Source organism: Citrus clementina, unplaced genomic scaffold (assembly GCF_000493195.1).
Source record: "Citrus clementina cultivar Clemenules unplaced genomic scaffold, Citrus_clementina_v1.0 scaffold_5, whole genome shotgun sequence".
Lineage (NCBI taxonomy): Eukaryota > Viridiplantae > Streptophyta > Magnoliopsida > Sapindales > Rutaceae > Citrus > Citrus x clementina.
In genome coordinates, this window is record NW_006262201.1 from 10,842,352 (window position 1) to 10,856,153 (window position 13,802).

The 13,802-nt window shown below is 33.9% G+C and overlaps 1 protein-coding gene and 1 pseudogene across 1 annotated transcript; both read left to right on the forward strand.

Annotated features, from left to right (window-relative positions):
• The first annotated feature begins 273 nt into the window (after nt 1–273).
• Nucleotides 274–13,802, forward strand: part of LOC112097918 — a 55,343-nt pseudogene continuing 41,814 nt past the window's right edge.
• On the forward strand, nt 3,863–5,291 carry LOC18040630 (elongation of fatty acids protein 3-like). The gene has a single exon (XM_006431840.2). It carries the CDS (start codon nt 3,932–3,934, stop codon nt 4,748–4,750), a length of 819 nt encoding a protein of 272 aa, XP_006431903.2. The 5' UTR covers nt 3,863–3,931; the 3' UTR covers nt 4,751–5,291.

Genomic DNA, 13,802 nt, shown 5'->3' on the forward strand with positions numbered 1-13,802 from the left:
TAGTGAGACTTTGCTACGGAAGTACAATTTCTCTTGTTTTACAGTTAAATATGTAAGAATAGTTTTAAATTTACAGAATTCTGATATAGTTCTAAGGAAATGCGAGTGGTGAATCTGGTTCCAACTTTTAATAGGCTTAAGAGGCCCATTTGTTCAGCCACAGTGATTGCCGTCTAAATTCTTCTTTACTGTCTATATGTGTTGGAGTTTGTCTATTGTCCAACTTCTCAAACGCCATGCAGGGTTTTGAATGTCTAATTAGGAGAAAGATCAATGGATGACCTTTTGAAGAAGGCTTACATAACAGGCCATCTCAGTATGTCACGGCTCAGCTCAAAAGTCCCCAGGTGGTTGATACTTGATACCAAAGAATGCCATTGTTTCTGGGCTTGGGCTCCTTGGCGTCAAGAAAAGTAGTGTTGACTCTATTGAAGGGGAAATAGGGGCAACTAAAGCTCGAAGAAAGAGGATAGTCCGGAGGAAGATGACGGCATAAATTTGTTGGAGTTAATGTAGTCAATTGCCCAATTTTGCTGCCTGTCGAAGAGACAGCGCATAGAAGTCCTCATGAAACTCTGAGACACAGATAGAGGGGTCTTTTCTTGATGTCTAAATACCGTATGTGATACAACATCGTGTATTCCAATTTTTCTCCTGTTAAATTTTAATAAGTTAGGAAAGTTAATTTTGTTTTAGCAATGAATTGTTTTCTTAATAATAATAATTGCCATGTTCCTCTGAAGTCTTATTAATGCCAGACCAACAACTACTAGGTTCATCTCTCGTTCACTTCCTCAGGGATTCTCGAGGGCATTCTTTGGCAGGTAGTCTTTCTTGTTGAGCTCCTGGAATTACTTTCAATTTATCATTTGTTGGGTTTTGCTTTTTGATTGCTTTGTGATTTGTGTATTTATGGCTTTGTCGCTAATTAATCTTGGCTGTTTTGAATCTGTGCTGGATTTAGAAGTTTGGAGTTGAAAACTGTTAAAGCTTAGACTAGTAGAAGAAATTTATACATTCATTTATCTTGGACAAAGTTTTTGGAAAAAAAAAAATTATAAGTATACACTTTCCAATGGTTTGGTGATGTTTGATTGGTTTTAAGATGTTGGATCTCTCATCAGATTTCTTTATGTTTTGACTGCTGTTGCCACAGGATGCTCGCAGATCCTGCTTTTTTGTATAAACTTATACTAGAGCAGGCTGCCACAATTGGTTGCACTGTTTTGTGGGAGTTGGAGAATCGTAAGGAGAGGTGTTTTTTTCTTTCATAACAAAGGGACTCTCCCCTTCCTTTTTATTTTCATTTTATATATTAAGCTAATAAATGTTTGTTTCTGTCATGATAGGATAAAGCAAGAATGGGAGCTTGCCCCAATAAATGTGCTCACAGTAACAGCATGTAATCCTTTTGTTGTTTGGTCACTTGCTCCTTGTCGTTCTTATGGAAACACCTTCCGGTTTGACTTGCAAAATACATTACAAAAGCTCCCAAACAATATATTTGAACGAAGTTACCCATTTCGAGAACTTGAATCCACTCCATTTTTTACAAGGCTGCAGAGTTGTGTGTGGTGGGATTAACTGCAGGAGCAGTGCAAGGTTCTTTGTCAAACTATCTGGCTGGTAAAAAGGACAGGTAAACATTGTTGCAAAACTTTCTTTTCATTCCTCTTTCACTTATTCGTTATAAATAAAGAAAACTTAGAAGATTGTTCTGTTTACTGTCTAAGCCAGTTTAACATTTGTTAAATTTGGGCCACCTTTAATGTCTGACAGGTTATCTGTGACAATCCCATCTTTGAGTACTAGTGCGCTTGGTTATGGTGCTTTCCTTGGACTATATGCAAACATGAGATATCAGCTATTGTGTGGATTTGATAGAGCGGTCATCAACCATTTTGATGTTATTGGAGTAGCACTGTTCTTAAGCACTGCTTTGAGGTATCTCCCTCTCTCTCTTTTACGTATTTGTTTATTGATCTACATCTCTATATACATTGATAGACTATTCTGGTCGTACCAAATTACCCTTGTTTTAATGTTTTGTTTGTTAAACTTTGACTGGGGAATCTGTTTATTTGTCTGATATGATGTTAGTGTGGTTTCTATTGGAGTGTGTAGATCTATCACCGAGTATTATTTCAATTTTTCTTTACTTAATCAACTTGCATCCTTTCCAAGTCCAGATCCTTAACAATAGTGAGACTTCGCTACGGAAGTACAATTTCTCTAGTTTTACAGTTAAATACGTAAGGATGATTTTAAATTAACTGAACTCTGAGGTAGTTTTCTAAGGAAATGCAAGTGGTGATTATGGTTCCAAGTTTTAAGTGCCTTAATTAACCCATTTGTTCAGCCCTGTGCGTAAACAATCAGTAATTGCTGTCCAAATTCTTCTTTACTGCCTATATGTGTTGGACTTTGTCTATTGTTCAACTTCTCAAATGGATTCCATGCAGGGTTTTGAATGTCCAATTAGGAGAAAGATCAAGGCTTGCTTGGCTAGGAGTGGAAGCGGATCCGCTACTTCAGTCAGATGACCTTTTGAAGAAGGCTTACAACAGGCCGTCTCAGGATGTCAATGGCTCAACTCAAAAGTCCCCAAGGTGGTTGATATCAAAGAATGCCATTGTCTCTGGGCTTGGGCTCCTTGGCATCAAACAAGGGAATGTCGACTCTGTTGAAGAGGAAGCAAGGGCTCCTAAAGTGCGAAGAAAGAGGATAGTCCGGAAGAAGGTGACCGCATAAATTTCTTGGGAGTTAATCCTAGTCAATAGCCCAATTTTGCTGCCTGCCGAAGAGATACAACTCGGAAGTCCTCATCAAACTCTTTGAGACATCTAAGAACTAGTAGGGAGGTGTTTCCTGACAAGTATAGTTCACTGCTGGAGGGATTCTTTTCTTGATGTCTAAATACTATATGTGATACAACGACGTATATTCCAATTTTTCTCTAGTTAAATTCTAGTAAGTTAGAAAAGTTAATTTTGTTCTAGGGATGAATTGTTTTCTTAATAATAATAATGGCCTGTTGCTTTGGAATCTTATTCACTCTCTGTAACCCAGTTAAATTGTGCAAATTGTACTGCAGATTTATCAAACAGAGTGTCTTTGTGATTGTTTTGATACACTTTTGATGGCAAGTTCAAGTTTGAATCATCTTGTAACGCCAAAAAACCATAGCTTTTAATTACGAGATCAGCTTTTAGTATTAGCGGTAATTATAGTATAAGCGTTGATATTATGTAATAAATATGATTGTCAAAACAATAATTTTGATAAAATTATTAAAGATATTTTAAATTTTTTATATTAGAGTATGAGGTTAGATCAATTCAAGTAATATTGTAAGTGTTTACTAAATACTCTTAACGTTGTATCTTAAAAATTATGCCGTACGAAACTCTTACCAAATTTTATGCCTAAATTTTTGTCAACAAATTGGTCCCAGTTCCATGCTTCTTCGGCTTGGGTGATCCCACCAAAACCATTACGTCCATTCAAAAGGGTTCCACGTTGAGTGCACGAAATCCACAAGTTCGATTGAGCAGAAATAGCCAAAAGGAAACTGATGAAACCCACGTCCAAAGATGCCGTTGTCGCGGAGGCCTAGACACTACACCCCGTCCCCTTTTGCCATATTTTATAATTGAAGAGGCCATGCTTGAATTGAAAAAAGAATATGATTCAAAATCCCAAAATAGAAAAAGAAAAGCAATTGTTGGAGACACACTCGGAGTTTTAAATTGACATGAGAAAAGAATTTACTATTATTATTATTATTATTATTATTTCTTTTTAACAAAAATTTAAGCTCAGACAACATTATATGCCCAAAATACCCCTCACATTATCCCGAACTTTCTAAACTCCCCCATTCCTCTCAACATCATCTCTTTCTAATCTTTCCTCCCCCTAAAAACCAGCCATGGCTTCAAATTCAATCACCTCAACACTCCAATATTGGCTTGTAAACCACCCCCAAATCCTCAACTTCACATGGACTCAAAGCCAAACCCCAGCTTCCTCCCCAGACTTCCTCATTCTCTCCATCCTCACTTACCTCTCCCTCACATTCATCCTCTACCACAAATTAACGCCAACATCACCATCATCATCACCTCTCATTGGACCCCACATCCTCAAGCCCATCACAGCCGTCCATAACCTTACCCTCCTCCTCCTCCCCCTCGTCATGGCCGTTGGTTGCACTCTCTCCATCGTCCTCCATTCACCCGACCTCCGTCACACCCTCTGTTTCCCCCCCTCCATTTCTCCCTCCGGTCCCCTCTTCTTCTACGCTTACATCTTCTACCTCTCCAAAATACTCGAATTCCTAGACACCCTTTTGATCATTTTGACAAACTCCGTTCAACGGCTCACGTTCCTCCACGTCTACCACCATGCAACCGTCGTCGTAATGTGCTACCTTTGGTTACAGACGAAGCAGTCTTTGTTTCCTATCGCACTTGTCACCAATGCAAGTGTGCACGTGATCATGTACGGGTACTATCTATTGTGTGTGATGGGGTTGCGGCCAAAGTGGAAGAGATTGGTCACTGACTGTCAGATTGTTCAGTTCGTGTTTAGTTTTTTTGTTTCAGTTTTGATGCTGTATTATCATTTTGCGGGATTTGGATGCTCTGGGATCTTGGGTTGGTGCTTCAATGCTGTGTTTAATGCTTCCCTTTTGACACTTTTTATTAATTTTCATTCCAAGAGCTATGCTAAGAAAAAGCAGGGATGATCAAAACAAATCGTCGTTGTGATTGTTCTCTGTGTGTGTTTTTTTTTTGTGGTTAATTATGAATGGTTGTGATCGGTTCATTGCATTTGACAGAGATGTTGAAGGGTTATGTACTGGAAAATAGAAATTAAACCAAAATTATCACTATAACTGGTACATTATTACCATCACAGATCAAGATCTGAATGGACGCATAGCAGCCATCCTCAAAACCAAAGGAGGAGAAAATTGAAATAGAACAACCACCTTAAGGTGAAGAAGGCCAGAACAAGACACACATCCTCAAATCATAAGGAAGAGGTGGGTGCAACCGAAAAAAAAAAAGAAAAAAAGAAATCAAGAATCCACTGGAGAAGGCAAGAAAGATTTTTGCCTCCGAAGATTTGGTGAGGAAGAGATGAGGAGTTAGAAGAGGAAAAGTTTTCGGAGAGATCTGCAGATTAGCTTTAAAAGTGTGTTTTAAAGAAAAAGTTGTTGAGAACTTGAGAGGATACATATGCAATCAATCCTTTACTCTTCATGTTTGTGGACTATGTGGAATGTTTATCCACTGAGTGTAATCGTGACGGTTGGATTGAGTGATTAAAATCACACGGCTGATATTAGTTGGTTCTATGTTGGAGTTGATCCAACATAGCCTGAGCCTTTAAATAAAAAACAATACAACCCATGCATCCAAGCACTTAAAGTTGGCTTGAGTGCATGGGTTATTGTCAATTTTCTTTCCAATTAAATTAGATAGGGATAAAATTATCTCTTTATTAATAAGAATAAAGTAGATATCTCTCTAACCACTCGGCTCAGCCCGAGTGGCCAGGGCTGCTGCCCTCCAATTTGGAGGGCAGCAGTTCGAACTCCCACAAAAGTATTGTAGGGGTATTTTCTTTTTCAATTAATTGAGTGAAGGTAGTCTTCTTCTTTACCCATGAGTGATGAGTAGACATCTCTCGAATATTTGTGAGGGTTAAAATCTGGGCAGAGCTTCATTAGCATTGATGTAAGTTGGTCCCAATAATAGTCTGATTTGTAAATATCAGTTATAGTCTCATGTAATATGAGTTGTAATCTGAGCAATAGTCTCATGTAATAAAAAAAAAAGTAGACATCTCTCTCGCTTTTCCTCTTAATTAAACTTAATAGGAGTAAAATTATCTTCTGATTAATAAGGATATAATATATACCTCTCTAATATTATGTGATGGTAGAAATTTGAGTTGTACCGTAATAAAATTATCAAGGTTAGTGTTGATAGAATTAATGCAAAGAATTAAGATAAAGCCTCAAAGATGGAACAAAGGTTAAAAAAAAAAAAAGAGTACAAGACAAAGAAATAAGGAAACAAAAGAAGACCAAAAATAAAAGAAAAAATAATTTGGAAAACAAAAAAATGGATTGCAATTTTAAACTTTAATGAAGGATAAATTGTAGTGGATGCCATTGTTGGTAATTTATTATATTTCAAAGCTCAAATAAGGAATAAAATTATTATTATTATTTTTTTGCAATAACTCGTTTCAAATTTTAAAAGATTATAACTTTTTGTTTTTTAACATTTTAATCATAAATTAAAAAGGAGTTACTATTCAAGATTCCTAAGAATACTGAAAAAAATGATAAATATTATTCTAAGAAAATGATATATATTGGATATACTGAAATATTATAAATTATTAATTATTTTACTATTTTACCCCTTAGTTTTATGTTTGGGGGAAAAAAATACTAAAATGGCTTTCAATAAAAAGAATTATTATTAAAAAAATAAGATTAAAATTATAACAAATGATATTAATAAGAAAGAAACTGATAAAAATTTGGGATTAGAAATAGGGGTTAAGGCTTTAGTCCTTGAATTTCTCTAAATTTTATATATTTTTTAATTTTTAACCCGTCAAATTACATTATTAATGGAATGTCAATAAATTTTGCGCGTTAATTTGTCTTTTAGATACTTTGAAAGGTAAAATGGTATTTTGAATGTAAAAGTCAACTAATTAATTAAATATTTATATTCCTAAGATATTTAAATTCAAGAGAAGGGTAAAAATTATTTTTTAAATTTTCATTGTGGTGATATCATAAAATAAATTTGTGATTATCATACTTGTTTTATAGATTAAGATATAAGTAAAAGTTAAATTAATCTTTTAATGGTTTTTTTACTTTTTTTTTCTATAGGGAGTTATTATTAATAATTTCTTTTGTCGTCTAACTTGAAATATAATAGACCTTAAGGGGCGAAATAAAATTATTTTTGTTAACTCCACAAAACTGTTAATTAGTTAGGGTTAGGGGCATTCTCATATTTTTTAAGTCAACATCAGTTAACTATTAAAAATAACAGTATTTGGCAGGTAAATTGAAGTTTTCGTATTTTTGGAGGGTAAATTGAAGTATTTCAATCTAATAAGGGTGTGGGATGAAATTTAACTATAAGTAAATTATTCGTGAGGCATGCTTTTTACAACTTTTGTTTTCTTCCTTTTTTTTTCTTTTGAGTTTTTGTTTTTGTTTTACATGGCACTGACCCGACCAGTACAAATTAATTTTAGAATATTTACAATTATGTACCATAGTTGTGGAGTAGAATCATAGAAATTAAAGATGGTAAAATTATTGATGTGTGGGGTGGGGGAGGATAACTATTAACTTTTTTCATGCAATGTAAGAAGAATGCAACTGCTCCTTTGATTTGGTATTTTCGTAACAAAAGCACACTTAACATCTTATCAAATTATATCTCCTTTTCCTTGTCAGAATGGCGGATGCGATCGCTTCCCCTCTTCTTGGGCAACTGAACTCCTTTGCTGCTTATGAAAAAGTGAAACAACAGGTGAGGTTTGTGACTATTCTCCAACAAGTGAAAAAGCTTACCACAAATCTTCAAGCCATTCAAGCTGCTCGAAGATACGTAGCAAAGGCAAGTTGATGTAGGATGGTTGCATAGAATGAGTAGGTATCTTCCGAAGGTCATAACTTGAGACACAGATATCCGTTCCATTTTGAATGTATAGTATATCGTTTCAAAGCTTGCAATAAGTTGAATCAAATGCAGAACAATCTACGCTATCCTGCCCTGTGGTTGAGCAAAAAAATTCACTTCTTTTTTGGTTGTTTTTTAGTTTTAAGATATTTTTCTAATTTGTCGTGATTCTTTTGGGATTTTTATCCTTTGTTTCTAGATATTGGATTTGAGTTCCATTTGTTTTCCTTTTCTTATTTAGATTAGAAGGATTTTATTATCATATAATATTTTGGATTTGCCTATTTTGGTAAATTCCTAATATTTGTGCTTCTATAAAAGTGGTTCAATACCCCAATTTTGTTTGTTCAAATTATTCGCAATAAAACTTTTTATTTAAAAACCTAGTTTCTATTATCTAATAGCCTTTTAATGTTTCCTCATTGTCAGCTGGTATTAGAGTAAGTTCGCTTGTTATCATGATGTGACCACACGAAGGGACAACCGTCCCGAAGACATTCAAGGGAAGTAGACAACGACTGTGGAGGCAGAGGCGAAGCTCAGGGAAGGCTAACACGGGCTGCAGCCTGGGTAAGCTTTTTGAAAAAAAAATTATTTATAATTTATAAATTTACTTTTATTAATATTTATAAAAAAATAAAAACAAAGCCAATATTTATAGGAATCTTTATTTTACCCAAATCACAATTCATAAAACTCACCAGTATCTAACTAAATCTGAATTTGAAATTCACCAAAATACAATTGCTCAAGTCTCTTACCGCTGCTGAATACCCAGTCTCCTGCGCTTGAATTGACGCCCAGCCACTGCCTCATGAGTGACGCCGAGCCACTGCCACAAGGCCCGCACCCGCAGGTTGAATCTCTCACCGCCGAGCCGACGCCGAATGCCTAGTCTCTTGATGCAGCCCCTGGTACAAAGCACTTTGCCTTTTAAACTTTAGTTTACAGAATATAATATGATTTTATGATAATGATGGTTGGCACACGAAGTGGAATTGTGGAAGACTGGAAGTTGTTGATTTTGTGAACTGTGATTCATCTTTTTAAAATTATAAAATAATAGAATGTGACAAACGGTGATGATAGCATATAAAGTGGAACTGTGAAAGGTGCTGATTCATCTTCTTGGAATTATAAAATAATGATGGCATGAAAGAATGAGTGAATAAAATAGTAAAACAATTAATTTAAATGCTGACTTTTTTAATTAGCTTTTAACTTGCGATTTTTTCAAATTTTTTATAAAATAAATACTAAATTTTAATGTATTTTATTACAGATTCAATGTTAAATAAACCAAGAAAAACTCTACTTTCTTTTTTTAAGAGAGTAGGTGAAAATCAATCATCCACTAAGTCTTTATCTCCATGTCAAGTTAATGCTCAAGATTCCAATGAGCAACATACTTCCAAGTTTCAAAGGGTTGAAGTTGAAGAAACTAGAAATACTTATCTAGAGCGTGATCCTGGATTACGTCATCAAATAGGGACATATTAAGTAAATCAACGTGATGATATTAGAAGGGAGTACATCAAAATGGGACCTTATTAGCCTAAACTACGAGATTATCCACTAACTAATGATGGCATGCAAGAACGTAGGTTTCACTATCACTGGTTTAAAAAATTTCCATGGCTTGAGTACTCTGAGGTAAAAGGTGCATTTTGTTTTCCATGCTTTCTTTTTTATGAAATTCCATCAAACAACCCAAAATTTGTTATTGAAGGATTTTCTAGTTGGAAGAGAGTCAACAATGGAAAAAAATGTCCCTTTTTACAGCATGAAGGGGGTCCATCTTCTCATCATAATAAGAATATGCAGAGTTAGGGTTGTTTGAGGAACCAAATTCAACACATTGATAGATTAATTAATGCCCAAACTTCACAACAACTTTTGGAGAATAGGCTACGATTGAAGACCGCAATTATTGCTGTTAAATGGTTAGCAAAGCAAGCATGTGCTTTTAGAGGTCATGATGAATCAGTTAATTCAAGAAATCGGGGAAATTTCATAGAGTTGATAAAGCATTCAATGGAGTGTAGTAAAGAAATTGCTCAAGTTGTCTTGGAAAATGCTCCATCATATGCTAAGTATACATCGTCTGACATTCAAAAAGAGCTTTTAAATATTCTTGCAAACAAAGTGCGAAACAAGATACGCAAGGAACTTGGAGATGGTAAGTTTTGTATTTTAGTAGACAAAGCACTTGATGAATCTGATAAAGAGCAAATGACTATTATTTTAAGGTATGTTGATTGTGATGGGTATATTCGAGAACGTTTTTTTGAAGTTGTCAATATCATGGAAACTACAGTAGTAACATTGAAAAAAGAAATATGTAATGTTCTTGCACGATATGATATTTTAGTTGAAAATATCTGAGGGCAAGGGTATGATGGTGCTAGTAACATGTGGGGTGCATGGAATGGATTACAAGCATTATTTTTGAAAGATTGCCCATATGCATAGTAGTTACACTGTTTTTCACATCAACTACAAATTGCTTTAGTTGCAACATCTAATGATGTGCTAGATGTATGGCTTTTCTTTTCAGCATTGGGTTCAATTGTAAATGTTCTGACTTCATATGCTAAACGGCTTTCTGAGTTAAAATCTATTTGGGAAGCAGAAATAATAGATTTGATAGCTTCAGGAGAAGTTCAAACTGGTACAGGGGCCAATCAAATTCATACTTTGCAACGGCCTGGAGCTACTTGGTGGAGCTCTCATTTCCGTTCTGTCAGTAGGTTGCTTGATTTGTTTAGTGTTGTTCGTAAAGTTCTTGGGAAGTTGGTAGAGTGTGGACCTAACAATAGCATATGTGGAGAGGCTAAAGGTGCATGTGAATCAATGACATCTTTAAAATTTGTGTTCATTTTGCATTTATTAAATAAATTTTTGGGGGTGAGTGATTTACTTTCTCAAGCATTACAAGTTAAATCTCTAAATATTCTAAATGCTATGCACTTAGTCTCAACTACGAAAAAACTTCTTCAAAGGCTGCGCGACAATGGTTGGGAAACTTTCATTGAGAACATAGTTCTATTTTGTGAAAAGAATGAGATAGATATGCCCGATATGAAAGCTCGCCATATGAAAGGCAGAGGACGTTCTTGTCATCAGAATGATTATATTACAGTTGAGCATTATTATCATTATGATATATTTAATGTTGTGATAGATTTTCAATTGATGGAGTTGAATAATAGATTTACTGAACAGACTGTGGAACTCCTCACTCTTAGTTCAGCTTTAAATCCTATTGATGCATTTAAATCATTTAAAATTGAAGATATTTGCAGCCTTGCTGAAAGATTTTATCTTGAATATTTCACTAAGATTGAGTCACAGGCTTTGAGAAGACAATTAGAGTGCTTTGAAATAGATATACACTCTCTTCAAGAGTTTCAGAATATTACTTTCCTTTCTGAATTGTGTCGAAGATTGGTTGAGACTAGAAAGTCACAGATTTATTTCTTGTTGGATAGATTAATTCGTTTAGTGTTAACGCTTCCTGTTTCAACAGCAACAACAGAGAGAGCATTTTCTGCCATGAAACTGATTAAGACAACACATCGAAACAAGATGGAGAATGAGTTTCTTTCAAATTGTATGGTTATTTACATCGAAAGAGAAATTGCAGACAATATTGACTCAGATGCGATAGTAGATGAATTTTCTTTTTTGAAGAACCACAGGACACAACTTCGTCAATAGTGTTTTTCTTATTTACATTGTATTTTTATAGTTTTATGGTTAAATTTTTGCTTATGTAGTGTGCTTAATTTCATTTATATAAAACAAATTTTTTGAGAAGTAAATTTAATTTTTTTAAAATCTAGCCCACCCAAACAAATGATGCTAGCTTCGCCATTGGAGGTTATCAGATAGATGGTCAAAGAAGCAATCTTTTAAGTCATGGAGTACGCATATAATGCAAGAATGGCAACAGACAAATATTAGGTTATCTCTTGTAAACCATATTGATAAATCTAATGAGGGAAAGATATTTTTTTTCTTGTCCTAGATGACGTGTGGGATGGAAGTTACAATCAATGGGAACCATTCTTCTATTGTTTAAAGAATGGTCTCAACAGTAGTCAATTTTTGATTACTACACATTATTAGATAGTAGCAAGCATGATGAGATTAACAAATATTGTTTTTATTAAGGAATTAACTGAAGAAGAATGTTGGTCATTGTTTAAGCAAGTAGCATTTTTTGGTCAATTTTTTTAAGGATAGTGACCAAATGATAAAAAAATTGCATGCAGGGCCTGCCTCTTATTGCAAAGGCAATAGGGAAATTCTTACAATATAAATGACCAACAGAAGAATGGAAAAGAATTTTAGATAGTGATATGTAGAAGGTAGAAGAGATTGGGAACAATATTAATAGGGAAATTCTTACAATATAAATGACCAATAAAAAAAATGAAAACTACACTATAGATGGCTCAAAGTTACCTTATTGTATAAGAAGGCCAAGAGATGAGGATCCAATCCAATCTAATAGTAGTAGTTCATTTCAATTTTTATTCATTTGATTTTGTAGTAGTAGTTTTCATTTTTTTTGGTTGAAAATTGGTAAAAACAAATTCAAATGAGTTAAGAATTTCATTTCATCTTCAAGAACTAAAATAATTTTAAAAAAACTCAAAATAAACAAAATAGGCTCAAAAACACCCCTAATCCCAACATTATCTTAATCCATCCTAGCTGACCGAATTTTATTTTAATCAAACCCCAACTTGATCCCCATATAATTATAACCTGATGCAATCCAAACTAAACTTGAATTTTTGATTTGATACAATCCAATCTGAATATTCTAACCCAATCAACCTAAAACCCGATTAAGTTAATCTGAACACAAATTTGCCCACTCCTAGCGAGGATCATGACCCTACAAGCTTGGAAAAATTTTGAGGTTTCGAAGTGAAATATTAAAAATTAGGTATAAAAAGATTGATTTGACCCCTAAGAACTTGATATATAAAATTTATACATATAATAGAAATTTGATTTATATATTATTAAAATAAAATCAAGTAACTCGATTTTTTATTGTATTAATTATTTTTCCATTATGACGATATGACAAATAGAATTTACCCCATATGGTACAAAGTCGCCAAATAAAATCGCTGCAGCCTGTAGCTAAAAGCAAAATTCTAAAATTTCGAAATTCCTAACAACTATATAATAACTATAAATAGAAAAACAGTCTAAAATTAAATCCTCAGCTAACATTTTAAGTTTGAAGTTGGGGCCTCCTGAAGATTTACCCCATATGTATGTACTTTCCCTCAACACTCTTGGCCGAATATCTTGCAAACATATGATACTAAAGTGTCATTTTTTTGTTTAAAACAAAAAATGACACTTTAAAGCAATAGGAGAGTTTTATGTATTAAAATGGTTAACGGGTGGATAAAACTCAAAATAATTTTTTAACGTTTTATCTGTTTTGACATTCGAATTTTAAACTTGAGAAGTCAAGCAATCAATAAACCTTTTTGAGAGGCTAATTAAATTCTTAGTAATTTCACATAATTTCATTTCATCAGAACAGTTTTATCAAAAGCAATTTTATAAATCGTTGTTGAAAGCTTTATTCCTTAATTATATTTATTAAATATCAAAAGATTACTCTTCTATATTAATTAGATATGTCTTTATAATGAGACATCATTTATTTTAAAATTGTTCCAACACTAAGATTATTCTATTTTATATAACTTCAGAAGGTTCATCAGTAGATTGCTCCAAGCTTTTTGTAGTAGTTAATTACTTATAATATAAGAAATTTTACAAGTGCGGATGCTGAGTAGACTGCATAATTATTATGAATCAGAGAAACAGGGCAGATGTTGCACAATTATTGGTGCGGTTGAGCGGAATGCAAAAATGTTTGAATGAGTACTCTGCCTACAATCACAACAACTACTTTTCTTTGAGCATTTTCGCAACAAAAGCAATCGGAACATTTAGCAATTTAATCCAACATCAATTGGCTGATGACATCGTTTCCCATCTCTTGGGGAAACTGATCGAATTCCTCTA